Source organism: Physeter macrocephalus, chromosome 2 (genome assembly GCF_002837175.3).
Source record: "Physeter macrocephalus isolate SW-GA chromosome 2, ASM283717v5, whole genome shotgun sequence".
Taxonomy (NCBI): Eukaryota; Metazoa; Chordata; class Mammalia; order Artiodactyla; family Physeteridae; genus Physeter; species Physeter macrocephalus.
The window spans coordinates 104213101-104240995 of record NC_041215.1 but is presented as its reverse complement, the minus strand read 5'-3'; the positions used below and the strand labels follow the sequence as shown (position 1 = coordinate 104240995).

At 38.9% G+C, this 27895-nt stretch overlaps 1 protein-coding gene across 1 annotated transcript in view; it reads left to right on the top strand.

Annotated features, from left to right (window-relative positions):
- The window catches only part of KCTD18 (potassium channel tetramerization domain containing 18), a 28402-nt gene extending 8040 nt beyond the window's left edge, over positions 1-20362 (top strand). Inside the window, exons 4-7 of the mRNA XM_007113461.3 lie at positions 2339-2532; positions 3628-3722; positions 8309-8411; positions 18682-20362. Coding sequence (XP_007113523.2) covers positions 2339-2532; positions 3628-3722; positions 8309-8411; positions 18682-19189 — 900 coding nt within the window. The 3' untranslated portion in view covers positions 19190-20362. The remainder of the gene's footprint in view (positions 1-2338; positions 2533-3627; positions 3723-8308; positions 8412-18681) is intronic.
- The last annotated feature ends 7533 nt before the right edge of the window (positions 20363-27895 follow it).

Genomic DNA, 27895 nt, shown 5'->3' with positions numbered 1-27895 from the left:
ATCTTCTCAAAGAACCAGCTTTTAGTTTTATTGATCTTTGCTGTTGTTTTCTTTGTTTCTATTTCATTTATTTCTGCTCTGATCTTTATGATTTCTTTCCTTCTACTAACTTTGGGTTTTGTTTGTTCTTCTTTCTCTAGTTCTTTAGGTGCAAGGTTAGATTGTTTATTTGAGATGTTTGTTGTTTCTTCAGGTAGGATTGTACTGCTATAAACTTCCTTCTTAGAACTGCTTTTGCTGCATCCCATAGGTTTTGGATCATCGTGTTTTTATTGTCATTTTTCTCTAGGTATTTTCTGATTTCCTCTTTGATTTCTTCAGTGATCTCTTGGTTATTTAGTAGCATGTTGTTACTTCATACAGTTTTTGAAGACATGTTTCTTAATTACCACTACTCATTTTTTAAGGCCAAAATTGTATTCTAGGAAAGTGTATTACCACGCCACTCAAAAGTTTATGGAGTTTTTATTCCTTATTGAAGGTTTAACACTTTTTGATGGCTTTTTTTAATAGAACTCTTCTGCTCTTGAAGTTCTTCTTAAATTAAGAGCAGTACTATAGTATGTGAGAGTATAGTGGGATTAATTCATTTACTGAAATGATATTTTAAAAGGATGGTCATGATAAATAAAAGAGTGTATAAAATCCCTAACCTTATCTAGTGAGTGTAGCAGTTTGTTACTAAGTTAAAACATTAGTTTGATTAGTTCACCTTGAGATCAGTAAATCTTTTTTTAAGATGCTTCTGTTTTAAATCACATTTGAAATGTCTTTACATGACTTGAACAGCTTCATCTGTTTTTGTCTTATTGATAAGTATTATATTTGCTATTAATTAGCACTTTTGAGCATCTAAGAAAAATATTTTTCCTAGATAATTGTTCATGGTGAAAAGTGGTCTGAATTGGTTTGAATTCTTTGAGTTGGATGTCAGTGTTTAGGAGAGCAAGCTGACAGTATGGTTATTAGGAGTGCAGCATGAAGAGAAAGTTGATTTGGTTCCAGATCCCCTTCGGGAATTTGCATGGTTGTATGGGTTCTGCTATTGGAATTATTTATAAACTGAGTTGTCGAACAGTCTTTTGGTGCTGTTTGCCATATCTGCAGAGTGGGGCTAAAAAAGCCTAACTGGAAAGTTGGGACAGATTAACATTCACCTATATAGTCTTTCATTCTTGGTTTGTATGCACAACAGACACAGCATGTGAACATTCATTCTGCCAGCCAACTCCTATTTATTTCAAATGTTTTTGACATATAAGACCCTGTTCTAGGGACTGTGTGGGACACAAAGAAATATGACCTGCAGTTTTTGCCCTTGAATGGTTTATAATGTTGTTGGTGATTTTCATAGATGTGCAAGTGAAGATAAAAACCAATACAGGAGTTAGATGGCAATATTAAATGAAAATGCAACACATGTTAGGGTCCTCTTTTCCTTCACTGAGTCAGTAAATATTAAGCATCACCTTTGTATCAGGTACTTTCCTAGGCACTTGGGATACAAAACAAAACAGAAAAGAGTGCCTGTCCTCAGAGAGCTCACAGCAATAATGCCGCTTCTCTCAGGGAAGGCCTGTACCACTCCACTGGGTGAAGCCCTCTTCCTCTGTGCCCCTTAGCACCTCATAGGCTTACCTGGTAGCACTTCTTACACTGTGTGCTGATGGCTTATTTAATGTCTGTCTTCTACATCAGCTATAAACTCAAGGAGGGACCCTGTCTCCTGCTCACCATTATGTCTCCAAGGCCTTAGACAGTGCTTAGTATTCACACATAGGTACTTAGTATTCAAGTGATTGAGTGAATAGGTGGATAAATGCCAATGAGTTCAGACAGTATATATCAAGTTCATATATTCATATCTTTCAGTGTAAAAGAACAAGTTAATCTGGTTAATCCATGATTGGATTTGGAGTTAAGAATAAGCATCAACCATGGGGCAAGTCAGTAGGAGGTAAAAGGAAGATTGAGTCAAATGGAAAATCGGGGGGAAAAGAAAGGATTTTAACTTTTACTTATTATATAAAGGTTTTAAAATGATGTTGATAGTGAGTCTAAAGGAAGAGGAAGTAAAACATAATTTCCATGTGGAAAAAGATTCTCTAGCTGAAAAGGTTTTGGGTTTTTGGGTGGTGATTTGCCTCACCTCCCCCAATACCCCAAATTCAACAAATGGTTTGGTTTTTAAAGGCATAAACAGTAGGCTGAGATATATAATCTTTTTATTTCCCTTATGACCAGCTGAAATTACAGCTTTACATGAAAGTAATAGAGCAAATTCATTTTTACTTTACTCCAGAATTAAATTCAAATTTTATATATTTTTTTGCCCCAGGCTTTAACAGACTTCTGTGATTCGTATGGTTTAGTTTGCAATAAACCAACAGTTTGGGTTCTCCACTATCTTAACACATCTGGTGCAAGCTGTGAGAGTAGAATTATTGGTGTATATTCCACAAAAACTGATGGAACAGATGCAATTGATAAGCAGCTGGGAGGAAGAATTCACAGTAAAAGCATTTTTAAAAGGTATGTCTGCGTTTAAATATGAAAAGGAACAAAATAAAGTCTTGATCTCTTCTAAGAGGTGTTATTGAATGGAATATGTGGTTGACTAGGAAAGAAGCCAGTACCTCTCAACAGACAGAGTGAATCTCATAGCACTTGAGATAGGCCTGTTTCATGAGGAAGTTGTAATTCAGACCATTTCACATCTGTATAAGCAATAGGCCATCTACTTGGTCTAGTACAGTAGTTCTCAACTGGGAGTGGTCATCAGAATCCCCTGAGAGGCATTATAAAAAGAGAAAAGAAAGAAAGAAAAGAAAAGCCACATGCCTGGGTATCTCCCCTCCACTACAGTCCAGGGACAGAAGCCTGGCCTAGAAGTCAGCAGGCCCACTGAGGGACCCAGGACTGGCCTGTTGTCTTGGTGTCCTGGTTTGAGAAGTGCTGAAAGACTTTTCATCTGGTCCCTCCCAACTTTAAAATTCTATGTCTTGAACATGTTAAATTCTTGAGGGTTATTCTGTTAATATTTTCCCTGTAATCTCATTTATACTAGTCAATTCACTTAGCAAAAATTTTTTTTAAATTCTCTGAGAGATTGGATTGGGTCACATGTCAGGGACCAATGCACGACCACATGAGCTTGCTGTTTAGATAATTAATGTGTTATCATTTTCTGAATTCTTTACAGGCAGGGATGTTTGTATATGATATAAGTGCCTGACATAGTGCTAGGAAAGTTTTAGTCAAAGTTGAACCTTTTCTAACTTTACTGGAGTTAGGTGATTTTTTTAAGAAAACTTATTTTAAGGATTTGTTGATTTGTCTGCACAGTTTATATTGTGGAATTAACAAATACTTTACCACAGTAAAAAGAGATAATATGTAGGTTAGTACGTAAGTATAGTATATTATACTCATCTAGTATGTTGTATATAGAATATATATATATATACATATATATATGTTTAAGGATCACAGAAGAACAACTACTCATTACCTACATATTTTTTTTCCTTAGTTAACAAGCACTTATTGAGTGTCTATTAGCTGTATATATGTATACACATTCATACCTAGGTAGTATATTTTCATTACCTTTTGTAATATTTCTAGGGAGGCAGGAAATAATGTTCAGTATATTTGGAGCTATTATTCAGTAGCAGAATTGAAGAAAATGATGGATGCCTTTGATGCCTGGGAAGGAAAAGGTACAGTACAATTCTTTCATTTCATGGCAGAAGGTAGAATTTTCCTTAATAAGACAAAGCAAGTTCAAATACAGCATTTCTTTTTTTGAGAAAATGTTTTTGGTGTGGGTCCAGGTAGTTGTCACCTTATAGTAACACTGGGGCAGTTTACTTACAAATTTTTAAACCCCATGAGTTGCTAGATATTATTAATAATCTATAATACAGTAACCTAAAATACACTTTTGTTAGTTATGCTTATTTAGTTCAATTTAAAAAGAGTTTCTGGGGCTTCTCTGGTGGCTCAGTGGTTAAGAATCCGCCTGCCAATGCAGGGGACACGGGTTTGAGCCCTGGTCTGGGAAGATCCCACATGCCACGGAGCAACTAAGCCCGTGTGCCACAACTATTGAGCCTGCACTCTAGAGCCCGTGAGCCACAACTACTGAAGCCCGCGTGCCTAGAGCCCGTGCTCCGCAACAAGAGAAGCCACCGCAATGAGAAGCCCGCGCACGGCAACGAAGAGTAGCCCCCGCTCGCCGCAACTAGAGAAAGCCCGTGTGCAGCAACGAAGACCCAATGCAGCCAAAAATAAAATAAATAAAATAAAAATAAATTTAATTAAAAAGAAAAGAATAAACAGGTGAAATACCCAAAAACATTTTGGGAAGTAGAAGTCATTAGAGGGATGAGTTTAACTCTGTTTGATGGTAAAAATACTATATGTAGCTCTATACTAATAAAACTATGTCTTTCTGGTACAACAATAGATGCAGAGATCAGGAGTAAAATCCATTAAATTTATAAGAATGAAATTACTATGTGATAAGAAAGCATTAAATACCAATTAAAAAGGATAGATTATTTGAGAAATATGCTTGGGAGAAAAACAGAACTTTAACCTCGCATCATTTATGAAAATAATCCCAGGTAGATTTATGAATGAAAAATGAAACTATTATAGATTATAATGAAATATAAGCAAATAACTGATTTCTTAATAGGGAAAGAAATTATAAGCTTAAAATAAAACGTAAAGACAAAGAAATTTGATTACATAATATTTAATGTATTAACTTTAAAACATAAAACATTATAAATAAAATTTAGAAACTAATAAAAAACTTGGATAAAAGTGTTGCATTAACTAGACAAAGATTATCCTTATAATAAAGAGGGTTTATTTAAATTGATTAGAAAACCAGCTCAACCCTACTACAGATAAATGTATAACGTTCATGGCCATAAAATTCCCAGAAAAGGAAATAAATATGGCAGAGGTTCAAACTCATTATCAATGAACTATACATTAAATGAGAACTATTTTTTTATATACCAGATTAGTAAAGATCTCATGAATTCTTGGCAGGAATAAAATTCATATTACTTTTTTTGGAAATAATTTATCAGTACGTATCAATAGCATCAAAATTGTTCATATTCCTTGAGCCAATAATTCTACTTCTAGAAATCTACCTTAAAGACATAATCAAGGGCTTCCCTGGTGGTGCGGTGTTTGAGAGTCTGCCTGCCGATGCAGGGGACGTGGGTTTGTGCCCCGGTCCGGGAAGATCCCATACGCCACGGAGCGGCTGGGCCCGTGAGCCATGGCTGCTGAGCCTGCGCTTCCGGAGCCTGTGCTCCACAACGGGAGAGGCCACAACAGTGAGACGCCCATGTACCGCAAAAAAACAAAACAAAAAACAAACAAAAAAAGACATAAATCAAATGCAGACAAAGGCTTATGAACAGAGATGTTCAACTAAACATTATTCATAATAGGGAAAAAATAAAAGCAATCTAAATGTCTATAATACAGGGTTAAATACATACATATTGTCACATCCACAGGTTATAGATGGGTATAGCTATTAAAATTATTTTGAGGGAATTCCTGGGCAGTCTGTTGTTTAGGACTCCATGCATCCACTGCAGGGGACATAGTTTCGATCCCTGGCTGGGGAACTAAGATCCCGCATGCTGCGTGGCTGAAAAAATAATAATGATAAAATAAAATAAAATAAAATTATTTTGAATAACTTTTTACGTTGATGAGTGCCCATGATAAAGTAAGAAATGGTCAAAAGCAGGAAACAAATATAATATGTTTTCAATTATGTGCATATCATACGAATAGAAAAAAGACTGGAATGAGATACATCAAAATGTCATGAGCCATGATTCCTAGTTTTAGGATTAGAAGTGATTTTTTTGTGTGTGTGTATACTTTTCTATATTTTCCAAGTTTTGTACAATGAATGTGAATTATAGGCAGGAAAAAAATGAAAGTCTTAAAAACAAATTGCCGTATATCCATTTAATGGAATTCTCAGAAATAAAAAGAGATGATTATTGATACATATATCAACATGGATGAATCTTGAAAACATCATGGTAAAGAAGCCAGACCCAAAAGGCTATGTGGTGTATGATTCCATTTATATGATACTTTGGAAAAGGCAAAACTAAGGAATCGAGGGCAGGGCATCAACTGTAGAAGGGTAGGAGGGAACTTTTGGGGGATGATAGAAATGTTCTGTATCTTGATTGTGGCCATAGTTACATGACTGTATACATCTGCAAAACTCAGTGTACTTAAAAAGAGTGAATTTTATTTTATGTAAATTATATCTCAATAAACCTGACTTAAAAATAAAAACTTAATGGATGAGATTTGGTGATGTTTTTGTAGCATAAGTAGGTTTGGGAGTATGATCAAGCAGTTCTAGAAAGTTGTTGTCTTTAAATGAGGTCCATAGACTTCGAGTATTTGGACATGTCTATTATATATAATAATTTATGTGCCCAGCTTGCTAAGTTGTTATTACTAGCCCTTTAATGATTAAAAAAGAAGACACCAAGTTCCTTCTTGGGACTTAAAGGTTACTGTTGTTTTTAATACCAAGCAGTTTTTATTCAGCATCATTCTTTAAGCCTTTTTTAATGTGTCTATGTATAATTTTTGTGGTTCTTTTTTTAAAAAATGAGGTGAAATTCACACAACATAGAATTAATTACAGTATACATTTGCTACATTAACAGTGTGTGTAACCAGCACCTCTATTTAGTTCCAAAACACTTCTGTCACCCCAAAAGGAAACCCAGTATCCATTAAGCAGTTACTCTGCATTCCCCTCTCCCCTCAGCCTCTGGCAACTACCAGTCTGCTCTCTGTCTCAGTGGATTTGTGTATTCTGGATATTTATATAAATGGAATCATACAATATATAACCTTTTGTGTCTGGCTTCTTTCACTTAGCATAAGGTTTGTAAGCTTCATAAGAATACATTTTCAGGGACTTCCCTGGTGGCGCAGTGGTTAAGAATCCGCCTGCCAATGCAGGGGACACAGGTTCGTTCCCTGGTCTGGGAAGATCCCACATGCCGCAGAGCAACTAAGCCCGTGTGCCACAACTACTGAGCCTGCGCTCTAGAGCCCGCGAGCCACAACTACTGAGCCCACGTGCCACAACTACTGCAACCCGCGCTCCACAACAAGAGAAGCCACCGTACTGATAAGCCTGCGCAGCACAACGAAGAGCAGCCGCCGCTCGCTGCAATCACAGAAAGCCCGTGCACAGCAATGAAGACCCAACACAGCCAAAAATAAATAAATTTTTTTAAAAAAGGACTACATTTTCAGCTTTCAATCAGAAACATATCAGACTATTATATATAGAATGGATAAACAACAAGGTCCTATTGTATAGCACAGGGAACTGTATTCAATATCCTGTGATAAACCATAATGGAAAAGAATATGAAAAAATATGTATTTATGTATAACTGAATCACTTTGCTCTACAGCAGAAATTAACACAACATTGTAAATCACCTATACTTCAATAGAATAAATTTAAACAAAGAAAGGTATCAGATTTAAAAATTAAGTGAATTTGACTGGAATCTTGGCCTGCCACATTAACACAGATTATTCTTGTTTGAAAAGATGCCTATAAGGTATTGATACCTCATACTCATATAGTGGTTGCCTCTTACAGAGTGGTTCACAAAATTTATCTGATTGGATGATTGCAGCAACCTAGTGAGGTAGACAGGGCAAGTGTTAGAACCCCTACTGTCCGATCCTTTCACATTACTACTAATACTATGACTTATAATAAAGGCACCTAACATCTCTTGAGTGCTAAGTGTGTGCCAGGCCCTGTTCTAGGCATTTTGTTTTTATTTTCTCCTTTAATCATCGCAGCAAGGTATGTACTATTATTGTCATCATTTCACAGATGAGAACATTTTCCCAAGGTGATATGATTAGTGAATGACAGAAATGAGATCCAGCCCCAGGCAGTTTTGGCTCCAGTGCCTGTGCCCTTAACCAGCATACACTCAGTTGCCCAAGGTCTGTATAACGACCTCTGGTTATCAGTGGCAGAGCTGGGGCGGCTGGTAGCCAGCTCTTTCTGGACCCGGGTCATGAGCTGTGCCACTATTGCCCTGGCTCTTCTTGGGAGCACTTCCTGCTTATACTTCTCTTCATCAAATGGGAGTCATGAACCTTAAACTTTTTCTGACCGGTCTTATACAAAAGTGTTGCTGAGCCTTTGGCAGTGGACAGTGGTTCTCTAAATTGTCTTTTTATCTTCCAGGTGTTAGCTACTGGCGGGTGCCTCATGAACTGATAGAATGTTGGACCCTGGAAGAGCGGCCTTTACATGGAAGCCTGCGTCACATGGCCCCAATTCGAAAGAGGTTATCTGTTCTTTGTTGATTTTTTAAAAAATTAATCTATGACCTATATTTTTACTGCCTCTATGGGGGAGTGAATAATGGTTCTTGACCTCATTGAGCTTATTAATCACCTAGGTGAATATTCTGCCTTACCATCAAAGTATAAATCTTTATTTATTTATTTATTTTTGGCTGCATTGGGTCTTCGTTGCTGAGTGCGGGCTTTCTCTAGTTGCAGTGAGCGGGGGCTACTCTTCGTTGTGGTGTACAGGCTTCTCTGTGGTGGCTTCTCTTGTTGCGGAGCACAGGCTCTAGGCGTGCGGGCTTCAGTAGTTGTGGCACACGGGCTCAGTAGTTGTGGCTCCCGGGCTCTAGAGCGCAGGCTCAGTAGTTGTGGCGCACGGGCCTAGTTGCTCCACAGCGTGTGGGATCTTCCAGGACCAGGGCTCGAACCTGTGTTCCCTGCATTGGCAGGTGGATTCTCAACCACTGCATCACCAGGGAAGCCCCAAAAGGTAAATCTTGAGGGAATACCCTGCAGTCAGTGATTAGGAATCTGCGCTCTCACTGCCGAGGGCCCGGGTTCAATCCCTGGTCGGGGAACTAAAATCCCACAAGCCATGTGGCATGGCCAAAAAAAAAAATTAAATGCAAAGTTACCAGAACTATGTAAAAAGTGGAAGTAATTCTTTAAAACTGAGTTATATGGTATGTTCTTTTTGGGGGGGTATGATTTTAAAAATACTACTGGACACAGTGGGAATGCTGTGGTAAGTATTTTTCTCCACTAAAGTGAAATCCCAGACTTTACTGGCAATAGTCAAGAAATTTATTAGACTTAATATTTGAAATTTCCTGTGATTTATTCTGAATCCCTTTCTCCTTCCTGTTACCACAAATAACATTTTTATTTAGTAGTATTATCTTTTGTTCTTTGAAATCATTAGCACTGAATTCACTCCACATCTGTGTCTTTCACTGTGGTTTAAATACATTTAAAATTATATTTCATTTTCATTGTCTGGGTAGTATTCATGACTTTCAGACATTCTGATTTCTTGATCATCTATTCTAGAGTTTGGTTCAGTGCCCATATGAAATTTCAGACTGCTTTCTTACTTTTGCCCTCTGGATCTTTCACAGAGGTGCAGAGAATTTTATTCAGTTTTTAGTAGTAAATCATTTGTTAAAACAGATCTTTTTGCTTAAAGTCTCTCATTTTATTATCATTATTTATTTTGGTGTTCGAACTTATAGTTAGCAAATATTATTTGGGTCTAGAGCAGTAGTTCTCCATTGGGGGCAGTTTTGTTCCCCAGGGGATATATTTGGTAACGTTTGGAGACACTGTCAGGTGGGGGATGTTGCTGGCATCCAGAGGGTAGAGGCCAGGGTTGCTTCTAAACGTCCTAGAATGCAGAGGGCAGCCCCCCATGACAAAGAATTGTTGAATCCCAAATGGCAATAGTGCTCAGGTGGAGCAACCTTGGACTAGAGTCCAGTAGAAGATGTGTACAAAATATAAAGCAAGAAGAAATGGTTTTATGGAAACTCTCCTCTGTGTTAGTTGTCTTTTTCCTCTGGGATTTTATTAAGCATCATTTTTGATTCATGGACCAGGTAACGATGACTTAGAAGCACTTGTGAGGTCCCAAAGAACCATTTCTCGCCTACGAAATTTTAGTTATGTTCAGAAGAGTTTTGATGTTGAATATATTATATTATATTTCAAATCACTATGCTGTTATGATCCCATTTCCAAAAATCAGAGTTCAGTATCTTATATTTGCCTCTGAAAACACAACAGTGCTGAGTCAGAGGGAGAAGACTTGGAGGATTGCCATTACACATGTTCAGAAGGTGATCTTCTTGAAGTGAAACTGATGGAAGCAGTGGAAGGAGCAGGCAGGTTTTTGACAGTGGTTTCTTGACAGTTTGACAGTTTTAAGGTCATTTAAAATAATGTTCCATGTGATTTTTCCCTTCATTTTGTTGGTATAGTGTATCATATTGACTGATTTGTGGATGTTGAACCATCCTTGCTTCCCTGGAGTAAATCATCATGTGTGTTCCTTTTAATGCATTGTTGAATTCAGTTTGCTAGTATTTTTTTGAGGATTTTTTGCATTTATGTTCATCAGAGATATTGGTGTGTAATTTTCTTGTGGCATCCTTGTCTGGTTTTGGTATCAGGGTACTGCTGGCCTTAATGAATTTGAGAGTTCCCTCCTCTTTTATTTTTTGGAAGTGTTTGAGAGGGACTAGTATTAATTCTTTGAAGAATTGGTTTGGTAGAATTCAACAGTGAAGCTGTCTGGTCCTGAACTTTTGTTTGTTAGGAGAGTTCAATCTCCTTAGTAGTCATTGGTCTGTTCAGATTTTCTATTTCATCATGATTTAGTCTTGGTAGGTTGTATGTTTTTAGGAATTAATCCATTTCTTCTAGGTTGTCCAATTTGTTGGCATATAATTGTTCATAGGAGCCTCTTATTATCCTTTGTATATCTATGGTATCAGTTTCAACATCTCCTCTTTCATTTCTGATTTTGAGTTCTCTCTTTTTTTCTTGGTGAATCTAGCTAAAGGTTTGTCAGTTTTGTTTATCTTTTCAAAAAATCAGCTGTTTTATTGATCTTTCCTATTGTCTTTTTAGTCTCTATTTCATTCATTTCTATTCTAATCTTTGTTATTTCCTTCCTTCTACTAACTTTTGTTTGATCTTTTTCTAGTTCCTTGAGGTGTAAAGTTAGGTTGTTTATTTGAGATTTATCCTATTTCTTGAGGTAAACATTGCTATGAACTCTCTTAGAACTGCTTTCACTGCATCCCACAAATTTTGGTGTGCTACATTTCCATTTTTATTTGTCTCAAGGTATTTTTTGATTTCTCTTTTGATTTCTTCTTTGACTCATTGGTTGTTCAGTAACATGTTGTTTAATCTCTATATATTTGTGAATTTTCCAGTTTTCTTTGTGTAATTAATTTCTAGTTTCATACCATTGTGGTCAGAAAAGGAGCTTGATATGATTTCAGTTGTCTTAAACTTACTGAGACTTGTATTGTGGCCTGACACATGATCTATCATGGAAAATGTTCCATGTGCACCTGAGAAGATTGTGTACTATGTTATTTTTGGATGGAATGTTCTGTAAATATCTATTAAGTCCATCTGGCCTAACATGTCATTTAAGACCAATGTTTCCTTATTGATTTTCTATCTGTAGGATCTATCTATTGATGTAAGTGGGGTATTGAAGTTCCCCACTATTATCGTATTGCTTTCTGTTTCTTCCTTTAGTTCTGTTAATATTTGCCTTATTTTTTAGGTGCTCCTATTTTGGATGCATTAATATTTACAAATGTTATATCCTCTTGTTGGATTGACCTTTTTAAGATTATGTAATGCCCTTTTTTGTCTCTTATTACAGTCTTTGTTTTAAAGTCTATTTTATCTGATATAAGTATAGCTACTCCAGCTTTCTTTTGGTTTGCATGGAATATCTTTTCCCATCCCTTCACTTTCAATCTGTGTGTGTCCTTACACTTAAGTGAGTCTTTTGTGGGCAGCATATAGATGGGTCTTATTTTTTGATCTATTCAGCCACTCTGTGAATTTAGTCCATTTGCATTTAAAGTAATTATTGATAGGTATGTACTTATTTCCATTTTGTTGATTGTTTTCTGATTGTTTTTATAGTTCCTCTCTGTTCCTTTCTTCTCCTGCTTTCTTCCTTTATGGTTTGATGACTTTCTTTAGTGGTATGATTATATTCCTTTCTCTTTATCTTTTGTGTATTTACTATAAGTTTTTGCTTTGTGGTTACCATGAGGCTTACATATAACAACTTATATCTATAACAGTCTATTTTAAGTTGATAACAACTTAAGTTTGATTCCATTGTAAAGCTCAACATTATACTATCCCCTGCCACGTTTTAGATTTTTGGTGTCATATTTTACATCTTTTTTATATTGTGTATTCCATAACTAATTATTGTAATCATAGTTATTTTTATTACTTTTTTCTTTTAACCTTTATACTAGCTTTATAAGTGATTAATATACTACCTTTACTATGTATTTACCTTTCCAGTGAGATTTATTCTTTCATATGTGTTGTTACTAATTGGTGCCCTTTCTTTTCAGTGTAAAGAAGTCCCTTTAACATTTCTTGTAAGGCCAGTTTAGTGGTGATGAACTCCTTTAGCTTTTGTTTGGAAAACTCTTTTATTATTCCTTCAATTCTGAATGGTAATTTTGCTGGGTAGAGTATTCTTGGTTGGATTTTTTTCTTTTACTACTTTGAATATATCATGCCACTCCTTTCTGACCTGCAAAATTTCTGCTGAAAATCTCCTGATGGTCTTATGGGGGTTCCTTTGTATATAACAAGTTATTTTTCTCGTGCTGTTTTTAAGATTTTCTCCTTGTCTTTCACTTTTTTTTTTTTTTTTTTTTTTGGTATGCGGGCCTCCCTCTGCTGCGGCCTCTCCCGTTGCGGAGCACAGGCTCCGGACGCGCAGGCTCAGCGGCCATGGCTCACGGGCCCAGCCGCTCCACGGCATGTGGGATCCTCCCAGACCGGGGCGCGAACCCGGTTCCCCTGCATCGGCAGGCGGACGCGCAACCACTGCGCCACCAGGGAAGCCCCTGTCTTTCACTTTTGACATTTTAATTATAATGTGTCTTAGTGTGGGTCTCTTTGGGTTCATCTTTTTTGGAATTCTCTGGACTTCCTGGATCTGGATGTCTCTTTCCTTTCTCAGCTATATAGTTTTCAGCTATTATTTATTCGAATAAGATTTCTTCTCCTTTCTCTCTCTCTTCTTCTGGGAGCCCTATAATGTGAATGTTAGTCCATTTGATGTTGTCCCATAAGTCCCTTAAATTATCTTCACTTTTTTTCCATTCTTTTTCTTTATTCCTGCTCTGATTGGGTGAATTCCACTGCCCTGCCTTTGAGTTGACTGATCCTTTCTTCTGCTTTATCTGGTCTGCTGTTGAACCCCTCTAGTGTGTTTATCAGTTCAGTTATTGTATTCTACAACTCTGTGACTTCTATTTGGTACTTTCTTATATTTTTCATCTCTTTGTTGAAGTTCTCACTGTGTTCATTCATTCTTCTCCCCAGTTTGGTGAGCATTTTTAAGACCATTATTGAACTCCTTCTCAGCTAAATTACTTATCTATGTTTAATTAAGGTTTTTTCCTGAGGTTTTATCTTGTTCTTTCATTTGGAACATATTCCTCAGTTTCTTCATTTTACTTGACTCTCTGTGTTGGTTTCTATACAGTAGATGAAACTACTGTAGCCTTAAAAGAGTACAGTAGCCTTGTGCAGAGAATGAACCTTATTGTTTGGCCCTGCCCCAGCTCTTAGTTGACTCTCAAACCTTTGCAATTGTCCAAGCAGCATATTATATGTTTAATAGCTCCCAGTAGTTGAGGATGAGCCAAGACCTGTCAGTGTCCCAGAGGGGAGAATCTCATCACCTAGATTGAGGCTGCTTGGAAGCCAGACCCTCAGGCAGCAGCTTTTAGAGCTTTACAAATATATACAGTCCTGTGGGACTGCAAGTGTAAGCTCTGCTGGCCAACAGAGCCAGGCAATCTGAAGGTGTCCCCTTGGTGGCAGCTGCAAAAATCGGGGCTCCAGCTGAGTGTATAAGCTCTTTTCAGAAGGATTCTGAGGAGCTGGAACAAGGCAGAGAGAGAGAGAGCACCAAGATGGCATTCACAGCCTATGTTCCTTGAGAGCAGCTCTGTTTGGCAATACATGTGTGCCAAACCTGAGGCCTGCCCCTCAGGCTGAAGCACTAGGACAAGCAAAGAGGCCTCCTTTGCAGAAAGACTGGGGGATGTTCCTCAGTCTGTTGTCTGTGCAGTGTCCTGTAGATGTTAGCCTGTCAGGAACCATCTCTCTGATTGCCATAGTCCCATGGGACTCTGGAATGCAAGCCCCACCAGCCGCCAGAGCCAGGGGATCAAGGGATCAAGGGGCATGCTGTGGGTGGCAAATACAAAAACCAGGGCACCAGATGCATGTAAATTTCCCCTTCAGGAGACACTGGCACTTTGGAGTGTGGCAGAAGGTGGGTGTGAAGATAGAACCCACCCTGTGAGGTCTCTGGGAAAGATTATAGTCAGCCCCTAGATGCGTGTTTAATTAGAAGTCTGCCCCTCAGGCTGCAGTCATGATGATCAGCTAACAGACCTCCTTCACGGAAAGACTGAGCTTCGGGGTCTGTTGCCTCTTGTTGTGTCCTGGGGTGGTAGCTGTTTAAGAACTCTTTCTCCATTGGTTACAGTCCTGTGGGACCCACAAGCATAAGCCCTACTGGCCACCAGAACCATGCAATGTAGAGGTGTCTCTTGGCAGCATTTGCAAAAATTGGGGTAACAGACAAGGCTATGAGCTCCTTTCTGGGTAACACCAATTGTTACAGTCCCATGGGTCCAGGAATGCAAACTCCACTGGCCTCCAGAGCCAGGCAATCAGGAGGTGTCCCCTGGCTAAGAGCCATAAAAAGTGAGGGTTCCAGACGAGTGTAAAAGCTCTCTTCCAGGAAATACTGGTGCTCTGGAGCACAGGAAAGGGAGAGCATGAAGATGGTACCTGCTAGTCTTCATTCCCAGAGAGTGTTCCAGCAGGCTTCTAGATGTGTGTGTTAAATTAGACGCCTGCCCCTCAGGCCAGCACTTTTCTATCAGCAGGTGAGCTACTTTACTATTTAAGTCTGGGTGCAATTGGCCGCCTTTGAACTGGGCCCTGGGGTGGGTGAATCTGAGCATGTGGACCCTTGAAGAGCTGTTTATCAGTTTGCTGTAGTCTGGGCCTCGGGACTTGAACCCTGTTGATTTTCAAAGTTAAATGTTTTGGGGGCTCATCTCTCAAGTGCATGTCTTAAAAACTGGGGAGCCCAATGTGGGGTTTGAATCTTTCCCTCCTCAGGGAGAAGATGCAGGTTTTGACTTTCTTCCTGGTTGCGGATTACTGCATTGGGGGACGGGTTTATGACAAGTGTTCCAGCTTCTCCTACCTGCTTCAATGTTGTTTTCTTCTCATTTGCCCAATATGTGGTTGTCACTCAGCTGGCCTTTAGGTTTTATTTAAGAGGAAATTGTTCCATATATAGCTGTAAACTCAGTGTGTCCATGGGAGGAGGTGAGTTCAGGATCTTCCTATGTTGTCATCTTGAACTGGAAACAATCTATCACATGGTTTTTATATCATATCAAAAATCATATGATCGGGCTTCCCTGGTGGCGCAGTGGTTGCGCGTCCGCCTGCCGATGCAGGGGAACCGGGTTCGCGCCCCGGTCTGGGAGGATCCCACGTGCCGCGGAGCGGCTGGGCCCGTGAGCCATGGCCGCTGGGCCTGCACGTCCGGAGCCTGTGCTCTGCAACGGGAGAGGCCACAGCAGAGGAAGGCTCGCATACCACAAAAAAAAAAAAAAAATCATATGATCATCTCAATAGACGCAGAAAAGGTATTTGACAAAATTCAGCATCCATTTATGATAAAAATTCTCAACAGAGCAGGTATAGTGAGGATGTACCTCAACATAATAAAGTCTTATATGACAAGCCTACAGCAAACATACTCAGTGGTGAGAAGCTCAAAGCATTTCCTCTAAGATCAGGAACAAGATAAGGACCTCCACTCTCACTACTTTTACTAAACATAGTATTGGAAGTCCCACCCAGAGCAATTAGGCAAGAAAAATAAATTTAAAATATCCATATTGGAAAGGAAGAAGTAAAACTGTCACTATTTGCAGATGACATGATATTATATATAGAAAACCCTAAATACTCCATCAAAAAACTGTTAGAACTAATAAAATCAATACACAAAAATCTGTTGCATTTCTATATGCTAATAATGAACTATCAGAAAGAGAAATTAAGAAAATCCAGTTTATGGTTGCATCAAAAAGAATAAAATGCCTAGGAATAAATTTAACCAAGGAGGTAATAAAAAACCTGTATGTTGAAAACTGTAAGATGGTAATGAAAGCAATTGAAGAAGACACAAATAAATGGAAAAATAGTCCCTGTTCATGAATTGGAAGAATGAATATTATTAAGATGCCTGTATTACCCAAAGCAATATACAGATTCAGTGCAATCCCTATCAAAATTCCAATGACGTTGTTCACAGAAGTAGGACGAACAATCCTAAAATATGTATGGAACCACAAAAGACCCTAAATAGCCAAAGCAATCTTGAGAAAGAAGAACAAAGCTGAAGGCATCATGCTCCCTGATTTCAAACTATATTACAAACCTATAGTAATTTAAATGGTATGGTATTGGCATAAAAACAGACACACAGATCAGTGGAACAGAAGAGAGAGAACAGAAATAAACCCATACATATAGGCCAACAGATTTACAACAAAGGAGCCAAAAATATACGATGGGGAGAGGTGTCTTCAGTAAACGGTGTTGGGAAAATTGGATATCCACATGCAAAAGAATGAAACTGGACCACTATCTTACACCATACTACACAAAAATTAACTCAAAATGGATTAAAGACTTGAATGTAAACCATAAAACTCCTAGAAGAAAAAATAGGTGGTAAGCTCCTTGACATAGGTCTTAGTGATGATCTTTTAATCTGACATGAAAAGCAACAGAAGCAAAAATAAACAAGTGGGACTACATCAAACTAAAAAAGCTTCTACACAGCAAAGGAAACCATCAACAAAATGAAAAGGCAAACGACTGGATGGTAGAAAATATTTGCAAATCATATATCTGATAAGGGGCTAATATCCAAAATATATAAAGAACTCATACAGCTCAATAGCAGAAAAACAAACAATCTGATTCAAAAATGGACAGAAGATCTGAATAAACATTTTTCCAAAGAAGACATATAGATGACCAATGGGTACATGAAAAGATGCTCAACATCATTAATCATCAGGGAAATGCAAATCAAAACCACAATGAGATATCACCTCACGCTTGTTAGAATGACTGTCATCAAAAAGACAGGAAATAAATGTTGGCAAGGATGTGGAAAAAAAGGAACCGTTGTGCACTGTTAGTGGGAATGTAAATTGGTGCAGCCACTATGGAAAACAATATGAAAGTTCTTCAAAAAATTCTAAGTAGGACTAACATATGATCCAGCAATTCTACTTCTGGGTGTCTATCCAAAGAAAGCAAAAACACTAACTCATAAAGATATATGTACCCCCATGTTCATTGAAGCATTATTTACAATAGCCAAGATATAAAAACAACCTAAGGGTCCATTGATGGATGATGGTATAAAGAAATTGTGGTATGTGTGTATATATATGGACCTTGAGGATATTATGCTAAGTAAAGTAGGTCAGACAGAGAAAGACAAATACCATATGAGCTGTCTTTTATGTGGAATCTTAAAAACAAACAACAAACAAACAAAATCCAAAGCAAAAAAACAGGGAACTGATTGGTAGTTGCCAGAGGTGGGGGTGGGCAGTGGGAGAAATGGGTGAACTCTTTTATGTTTGTTTGTTTTAGTTTAAACAAAATGAATAAAAAATAAATAAGGTAAAACAGTGTTTCCACTTCAGGCTTTTTATAGTGAATGGCAGCTCAGCTGAGGAATCTTTGAAGGTTTGTCCAATACTTCTCGAATTCAAAAAACATGTAACTGTACCATGAGTTCGACTATTCTAGCAGTTCCCAAAATGTGTTCCATAGCATGCTAATTTTACTGGGTGCCAAAGGGTGCATTACAGAGTGTTTGGGAAATATGGATTCAACAAAGCTAAACAGGTGTCTTTACTATAGAATCTTTAATTTGTTAATATAGAGTTTCAAGCTTTAGGAGGAGAATAAAATATGCAGTAGCATTTCTCAAGTTTATTTGTGAAACCCTTTTTTCCTCAGTAAATCTCTTGAAACTGCTATTCTGGGAAAAACAACTTGGGATACTCCTGGTTATCCTCTGGATCACATCAGAATTTGTGAGAACTGAGTGATGTGTTGTGTAATTCCAGTGTAACGCTCCAAATTTTAACTTGCTGGTATTAACATTATGTGTGAGTTTGAAAGAGTGTGTTCCAGTTGAAACAATCTTTTGTAAACTTGCTAATTTACTTATTGACCTTGGTGGGAGATGAGAGATGAGGTAGGTTGATACCTCTTGGCTCAAATTCTTGACGAAAACCTTTTTATTCACCCTGAAGGTAGACTTTGGAGACGTTTTCATTAGTTACTAAACCTGTAAATGCTGGTTTACAGGACCAGCTGGTTGACAAGAACCTGCTTCTCTATTTACAGGCGACTGATAGCGCCCAATGAAGAGGAAGAAGAAGGCGTGAACTGTAAGACTGGTCCTAAGCCAGTCCGATTTTTGGGGCCTTCCACCAGCACGCAAATTAAAGTCAAGAACTCGGCTTCCGTCAGGGTTCTTCCGGCCAGTGCCCCGCAGCCCTGGTCCCGGGCATCCGTGAACCCGGCTGCAGGAGGAAGGGCAGCTCAGCGCTCTGCACTGTCGAAAGGCCCGTCCCCGGTGGGCACAGGCCTGCCCGGGTATTCCCAGGCTGCCCACGGGACCGGGGGTGCTGAGAACGGGGCCACGCACCCACCTCCAACTAAGGTTCTGCTCTCCGACAAAAAGGCCACCCCGCACCGAGTGATAAAACTGAAGCGGACTCCCTTGTGCGCTGCGGGGCCTTCCCCGCCCGCCTGCACCGCGGCCAGGCCGGCGGGGCCCTCAGAGCCGACCCCCGACGCCCCCAGCGCCCTGGGCGCGCGGACTGAGAACGGGCAGGGCCAGACCGATTGATGGAAACGGACTCAGGGTGTCCCGTTTGCCTCTCCAAGCTTACAACCCGTTTAATACAAATAAGCGGCACTCTTTCCCGGTGCAGTCGGGATGAAAACTTGTTTCTTTCTATTTAGGGTGAATTGTGTGAAGTGGGAATGGAGGAGAGAGACTGTAAGTGGTTGGGCCTATATTTACTTCTCATTTTCCCAAAGTTTAAATTATTTGTCTAGGGATGGTTTTAATTTCAGGTTTTTTAATGTGTGTGGGCTTTTTTTTTTTAATGTTTAATTGGTATTAAGGCAACAAAACAGTAGAGTGAAATCATCCCTAGCAAGTCCACTTTGTTGCTGAAATAATTATAGATTTTAGGCACTTATTTAATGTTACTCATTGCAGCCCAGAGATAGGAGTGAGGTTTGGGCTTAGCTTTCAGTCTGATGAAATAGAGAGGGTAATATTAGTGCCTCCCTGTGCTATGTCCCAGATGGGGGGAGATTTGAGAGAAAATGTAGATCAAGGTGAACTCCCTGCAGGGCACTCTCAGTCTCCAAAGGTAGCATGAAAAGAAATGATGGGGAGGGGGAAAAAAGACAATAATTTGAGATCACACTTTGACTCTCACTTAATGGAACAATTTTCTTTCCTAGATTGGCTTTTCTTACTCTTTTCCGTTAGCAGATTTATTTATACCTTGCAAGAAGATTTCTTGGAATAAGAACTGTATAACATGTCATGGAATGAATTGCTAACATATTTTATTTTTCATTTGAGTAGTGAAGTTTTGAAAGTACTTTGAAGAGAAAAGTTTAACTTTTTAACTAAAGTTAATATTTTTTTTCAGAAATGACCATTAAAGAGTTATTCTGATTATACAATATGATTTTTTATGCATAAAATTTCCACATAACTTGAATTTAATATTTTAAAACAGAGTATTTTGATTAATCTTCTATTTTTTCACAACTCTTCAGTTGTATGTGTTTACACGTACATGTTATGTTTTATAATTGGATCACATATTTCTATCTTCAGTGAGCAGTATGCCGTCAGTGTGTTAAAAATAAGTTCATAAAGCAGGGTACTTTTTACTCAGTGCTTATCATTGTACGTGTACTGGTTTAAAAGAGTAAAGTAAATATACTCAAAACATTACTTTTTACAAAATAAAAAAAACCTTTCAGTAAAAAGTGACATTTTTCTGTGACTGTACTTATTTTTAAGCCTTGGAGCCCTTTAGTAGTTTGAAAGCTTGTTCGTTTATATAGGTTATCTATTTCAGCTCACAAAATTGCTTTCTTGTCTAGTTAATGTATGAAATCGTTAAACTGATTTTGGATAGCTATCCAAATACCAGCAGACTTTTTAAAATAAGTGGTTTATTTGGCTAGAAAAAGTGAATATTTAAAACTAAAGATTCATGAATGATATTCCCCTGGGGAATATATAAAATACTCAGTCACCTTGAAAAATACTATTACATAGAATCCGGGTCTTCTGAAAATTAAAGACCGCAGTGAGTTTTGAGAACTTCCGTTTAGGATATTATTGGTATTGCTTGATCTGCAACATTTTGAATTGCTGATTCATGTAAGAAAATTTTATACTAATAGACGTGTATCTTACACATAATAAACATTTGTCTGGAAAGAAAACATGTTGAAGGTTAATCATGGTTGATTCAGTCAACAGCCTGCATTTCTTTGCATCAAGTAGTTTAAGGGACGTCTATTGAGCACATTTGGCCTTTATAAGAGGAGATTTTTTGGAATAACTATTGGGCCATGGTTCAGCTGAGGTGGAAAGGGACAAACCATCCCTTATGGGTATCAGGAGTCAAAATCAATTTCAGAATGCTCCCGTAACTTGAACATTATTTGGGTGTGGTTCCCTGGGGATTAGGTTCATTTTGCATGAAGACACATTTTTCCTAATACCAGACTCTGTAAACATAAGAGTTGGTAACTCATCAGAACCCATTGGTCTTCCTGGAAAATAAAAATTTTTTAAAAGGAAAGCATGCTTTATAAACAGTGATTCAGTGTCATTACTTTGGACAAGTAGGTTTGTGCAGTTGTTGGATCAGAGGACGCAACAGAAATTCTGAATGGTGAGTAGAGTATTTAGGTATTGCTCATATAGAAAAAGACAATTGACTATGCCCTTCCAGGTAATCTGTGTTGAAAACTGGTTTGCCCTGATTAAAACTGGTTAATTATAAGGTGGAGAGGCTAAGGCTGGCGGTAGGAATTGTTTCATTTGTATTTTTAAATAATAATAATAAGTTTTTGTTTCAATATTGCTTTATGTTAGTTTATGAAGTATTTTCATATATTTTATTTCACTGTGTTCAGTTTGCTTTTTAGTTTCAGAACAACATAATAAAGGTAGTCTTTTCCAGTCCTTTAGAGATTGAGAAAATGAGGTTCAGTAACGTAAAGGCTGTACAGTAATGACCGCCCCTCCACACACACATTTTAGCCACATAATCTAATTTCACAGAATGCCACAGCGGCACTGATCAAAGGAAAAGCCAGAGGGAGGAAGTAGATGTCAAATTGTGGATTTGTTTAATATTTAAAGTTTTTGAACAGGAAGGTATTATGGTGGTAGATCACGTGTCTGACTTCTACTAGAGAGTGACTGCCACCTCTGTACTTGCAATGCCTGGTACACAGTAGGCCTCCGGTAAATTGCTGACAGGGCAACGTCCCCTCCCCCAATTATTTTATAAACTGTATCTGGTAGCGGTCTTTTGGGGGCGCAGAAACTGATTTCCGACCTTGCAAAATTTATCCTGTCAGAACAAAGGAGATGCTGGCGGAAATCCCTTAATTTGGTGATTGGTACTAATGGCCACAATTACCATTAGTGATGACCGTAACAGTTATTTAACTTGTCAAGTTGTTTAAAGTAATTCAGAGACATGGCTCATGAGACCCCAGAGAGGTCAGACAGATACTGCCTGACTTCTGAGAAAGGAAAAAAGCAGTCTGGCCCCTCTCCTCCTGCTTTACTGCCCCTGCTAGACTTGCTGATGCAATTTCTTTTTCATTCACAGGCTGAATCCTAGTGCTTCCTTAGCGAGTGCTAACATTGAAAAAGTTGTTGATTCACTTCCCAATCTATGGTTAAATACAGTGTAACGATTATCAACTATACTTTGATTTCTAAAGAAGGAATTAATGTACAAGCATATTTGGCTTTTCCTGAGAAATTGTTCATAGAAGAATTTTTATTTAAATAACACTTTGAATGCGCACAAAAACTTGTGGTAGTAAATTGTTGAGTAAAGGGAAAAATGCTAACATTTATACGAATATGAGGTGCCTTGTAAAGGACTGCCTTATTTATACCTGCAATCCCTTTGAACAGCTTTAATCTACGTTTGGTAGGACGTTGGTTAGAAACTAAGTAGAAAATATGAACTTAATAAAATGAAGGGAAAGAGCTTTTACTATAGCAAATGAAAACTATTTTAAAATGATTTACATATGTGTATTCCTAAGTTAACCAGGAACTTTTTAATTATGGAAAATACTGTCATCTTCCCATATGCTGAAACTCTCCCTTGGAAACTGTCAACAAGTTGCTGAATTCCTCAGCCAGTGAGGAGTGGATGAGTGATTCTTAGTAGAGGGCTGCAGTTTTCACTCAGATGAAATCAAATGCAGGATTTCAAGCATGTAGTACAGCCAGAAAAGGAAACATCATGAATAAGTAACAGAAAAAAAAGATTGGTTTCCAGCTGTTTTCAGAATTTCATATCCACGGAATTTGGTTGGTGAAGCAGCCAAAGAACCGTTTTCACTTACAGTCCTGTCAACGTCATGAGCTACACATGGTTTATATTGTTACAGAAAAGCTAATTTTTCTTTGTTCACATGTGTTGCCTCAGACAGCCCATACACATTTCATATTTGCTGGCTAGACACTTCCTGATGTAAGCTGTGGCTAAGACAAACACAATTTTACAGTAACTGTCAACCAATATTCTGTCCTACTTGTTTATTTAACAACTTTTCATTTTATAATGTTGCTTCTCATTCTCTTTTACCCTAAAACCTTCATTACCTTAGTAAAATTGTGCTCAGCTTACAGGAATGAATCTGAGGGCCTGAAGCTTAGAAGAGAAACTTGTTTTAAACAGCACTTTATGGAAAGAAAGAGATTGGAAAAAGTTGGAAAGGTTTGCTAAAGTTGGAAAAAGACAAATATTCCTTCCTTCTGCCAAGATTTCTTAAAAATTTGGACATTCTGCTTCAATAGCAGCTCTTTCAAGAACTTATGCCCTAATTCCTTGGTTTGGAAGATGTGGAAACCCAGCTTCTATGTAGATGACATGAATAGCCCAAGGACATCAGAAATTGTACATTTAGACTCCAGCTGTGGGCCAGACAGTCTGGATTTGATGACATAGGCTGAACCAACCAGGAGCCCAGCGTAGCTGGAGGAACAAGGCACAATGTCTCTGCTCGTCCACCGTTTCTGTTTTCTTTCTTCCAAAGCCCCTGGACCCTCCAGATCAAGGTTTTTCAACCGTGACAGTATTGGCATTTTGGAGTGGATAATTCTGTATTGAGGACGACTGTACTGTGCACTGTAGCATATTGAGCTGCATCCCTGCCCCAGTGTGACTATCAAAATGTCTCCAGACTTTTCCAGATGTCTCCTGGGGTTGGGGGGTGGACACAAAATCGATTACCCCCAGTTGAGAACCATTACATTAGCTGGGTGACTTAACCTGAGCAAAATACTGGTAACTATTTCTCCTAATTGGGGGGTGTGGATGAGTAAGAGAACATTAGAGCTGTCAATCACAGGCAGGAGTGGAACCCTGGGAATTGAGGGGGAGGATGATACTAAAGGAAGGATGTCTCAGACCTGCCCATTAAAGAATTCGATCCTGTTAGCTCTCACTAAACATTTCTGGTTTGGGTATAATATTAGAAACATTTTCGTTTGCTGTTCTAACCAAGCAACTATCTAATAAAAACTAAGATGTGCCCTTCTAAGCCCTTTATATGTTAACTTATTTAATACAGCAGCCCTATAATGTAGGTATATTATTATTATCCCCATTTTTCAGATGGAGAAACTGAAGCACAGAGGGGTTTGGTAAGCTGCCTTGCATCTAGTACGAGGCAAGGGCAGGGTTCACGTGTATGTCATCTTCCTCGAGTCCAGGCCTTTAAGCACTATTTTAGGCCCCTTCTTATAGGAGCTTGACATTCCTCCCAGAGATGAGCTAGCCAAGACTGAGAAAATTTGTGTGCCTCATAGCTATTTATCAAATACTGTTTATTTGTTTTAGATTCATTTATCAAATACTGTTCTAGTGCTTTCTAAGGGTATGCCAGGTATCAACTCTTTGCCTCTTGGTTCCAATCTACTCTTCACTGCCCTGCTGTGGTCCTGGAGCTGCGCACTTCCCTTTAGCCAGCTGGCTTTGTCACTGGAGGGACACTGCAGCAGGAGGGGGCTCTTTCCTGGTTCCGTGAGTGTCCCTGTGTTCTTGCTCCTGCAGCGAGTGCTTGGTTGGGATATGGGAACCCCAACGGGCCCAAGTTTCAGCAGCAGCAGCTTCCCGTCCCGTGGTTCTCCTGGCTGGCTCCCCAGATAATTCAACAACACTCCTGCAGGAAACTTCCTGGAAAGTTTTGCTGGCGCCCCAGCAGGATTCCCAGTGGGTTCCGTGGCACCCCTGCAGGTGGCCCCCTGGTGAGTCGGCCAGCTCCTCCGGGGAAAGTTCCTCGGTTCTCCAGTGCCCTGGGGGACGGGGCTTCTCCCTTGCCAGTACTTCAGGGGGCTTCTTGGCCTCTACTGGGGCCACAGGGACAACCCTGCCTCACAAGGTCAGAGTCTCAGCCTTGGGGGCAGGGATGGGTGGGGCAGGGAGTGCTCGCAAACTTGTTCTTTCCTCTGCCTCAAGCTCTAGTAATAGCCATCCCAGTACCTGCTATTCCTGTTTTCTTTAGTAGCTAATCCCCTTACTAATAATTACTTCATATATACATACATTTCTCTCTCTGTAAAGCTACACCCTATAAATTTATAGTGTCTCCACTCACATTACTCTGTGGTTGCTGTCTCCCTACAAAGTACCAGGCGTTACTCCAAGTGCTTTGCAAAGATTAACTTATTCAATCCTTGTAACAATCCTTCCAGGTAGGTAAGGTTATTTGTCCCATTTACCCATGGAGAAACGGAGGTATTGAGATGTTTAGAAATGCGTTTACACAGCCAGCAGGTGGTGAGGCCCAATGTGAATCCAGGCAGTCTGCACCAGGGTCGGAACTTTAGCTGCTGCTCTCTTCCCACCTTCTCTAGAATTGACGTACTAGATTATTTTGCATGAGCCACTTAGAGTCCAGAATTTTCTAGGGGTATTAGAGAAATACTAGGGGTCATTCTTTCATAGCTGCTCTCTCTTCCTTGTATTTACTGAGTACTTACTGTGTGTCAGGCATTAGCAGAGGGGTAATGACATTATTGGCCAGCTTGATGACAATAATTTACAAAAAGTGTGTGTTCTCTCAAAAGGCTAGGAATAGGTAAATCTAACTCAAACTTAAGTTAAAAAAATAGAATAGGCTTCCCTGGTGGCGCAGTGGTTGAGAGTCCACGGGAGAGGCCACAACAGTGAGAGGCCCGCGTACCGCAAAAAAAAAAAAAAAAAAAAGAATAGTTTTCTGTTTTTGACAGGAAGTGCTTTTTTTTTTGAAGCTGAAAACATTTATTTTTTTAATTTATATTTTTTTATTGGCAAAACTTTTTTTAATACAGCAGATTCTTTCTTATTAGTTACCTATTTTATACATATTAGTGTATATATGTCAATCCCACTCTCCCAATTCATCACACCACCACCACCCTCCCCCACTACTTTCCCCCCTTGGTGTCCATACGTTTCTTCTCTACCTCTGTGTCTCAATTTCTGCCCTGCAAACCGGTTCATCTGTACCATTTTTCTAGGTTCCCCATATATGCATTAATATACGATATTTGTTTTTCTCTCTCTGACTTACTTCACTCTGTATGACAGATGGATCTCTAGATCCATCCACGTCTCAACAAATGACCCAATTTCGTTCCTTTTTATAGCTGAGTAATATTGCATTGTATATATGTACCACATCTTATTTATCCATTCATCTGTCGATGGACACTTAGGTTGCTTCCATGACCTGGCTATTGTAAATAGTGCTGCAATGAACATTGGGGTGCATGTGTCTTTTTGAATTATGGTTTTCCCTGGGTATATGCTCAGTAGTGGGATTGCTGGATCATATGATAATTCTATTTTTAGTTTTTTAAGGAACCTCCATACTGTTCTCCATAGTGCCTGTATCAATTTACATTCCCACCAACAGTGCAAGAGGGTTCCCTTTTCTCCACACCCTCTCCAGTATTTGTTGTCTGTAGGTTTTCTGTTGATGCCCATTCTAACTGGTGTGAGGTGATACCTCATTGTAGTTTTGATTTGCATTTCTCTAATAATTACTAATGTTGAGCAGCTTTTCTTGTGCTTCTTGGCCATCTGTATGTCTTCTCTGGAGAAATGTCTATTTAGGTCTTCTGCCATTTTTGGATTGGGTTGTGTGCTTTTTTAATATTGAGTAGCATGAGCTGTTTATATATTTTGGAGATATATCCTTTGTCCATTGATTTGTTTGCAAATACTTTCTCCCATTCTGAGGGTTCTCTTTTCGTCTTGTTTGTAGTTTCCTTTGCTGTACAAAAGCTTTTAAGTTTCCTAGGTCCCGCTTGTTTATTTTATTTTATTTTTTTTGCAGTATGTGGGCCTCTCACTGCTGTGGCCTCTCCCGTTGCGGAGCACAGGCTCCAGACACCCAGGCTCAGCGGCCATGGCCCACAGGCCCAGCCGCTCCACAGCATGTGGGATCTGCCCGGACCGGGGCACGAACCCGTGTCCCCTGCATCGGCATATCCTTTGCTGTGCAAAAGCTTTTAAGTTTCATTAGGTCCCATTTGTTTTTTTTTGTTTTTATTTGCATTTCTCTAGGAGATGGGTCCAACAGGATCCTGCTGTGATTTATGCCATAGAGTGTTCTGCCTATGTTTTCCTCTAAGAGTTTGATAGTGTCTGGCCTTACATTTAGGTCTTTCACCCATTTTGAGTTTATTTTTGTGTGTGGTGTTAGGGAGTGTTCTAATTTCATACTTTTACATGTAGCTGTCCAGTTTTCCCAGCACCACTTATTGAAGAGGCTGTCTTTTCTCCACTGTATATCCTTCCCTCCTTTATCACAGATAAGGTGACCATATGTGTGTGGGTTTCTCTCTGGGCTTTCTATCCTGTTCCATTGATCTATATTTCTGTTTTTGTGCCAGTACCATATTGTCTTGATGACTGTAGCTTTGTAGTACAGTCTGAAGTCAGGGAATCTGATTCCTCCAGCTCCGTTTTTTTCCCTCAAGGTCGCTTTGGCTATTTGGAATCTTTTGTGTCTCCATACAAATTTTAAGATTTTTTGTTCTAGTTCTGTAAAAAATGCCATTGGTAATTTGATAGGGATTGCCTTGAATCTGTAGATTGCTTTGGGTAGTATAGTCATTTTCACAATGTTGATTCTTCCAATCCAAGAACATGGTATATCTCTCCATCTGTTGGTATCATCTTTAATTTCTTTCATCAGTGTCTTATAGTTTTCTGCATACAGGTCTTTTGTCTCCCTAGGTAGGTTTATTCCTAGGTATTTTATT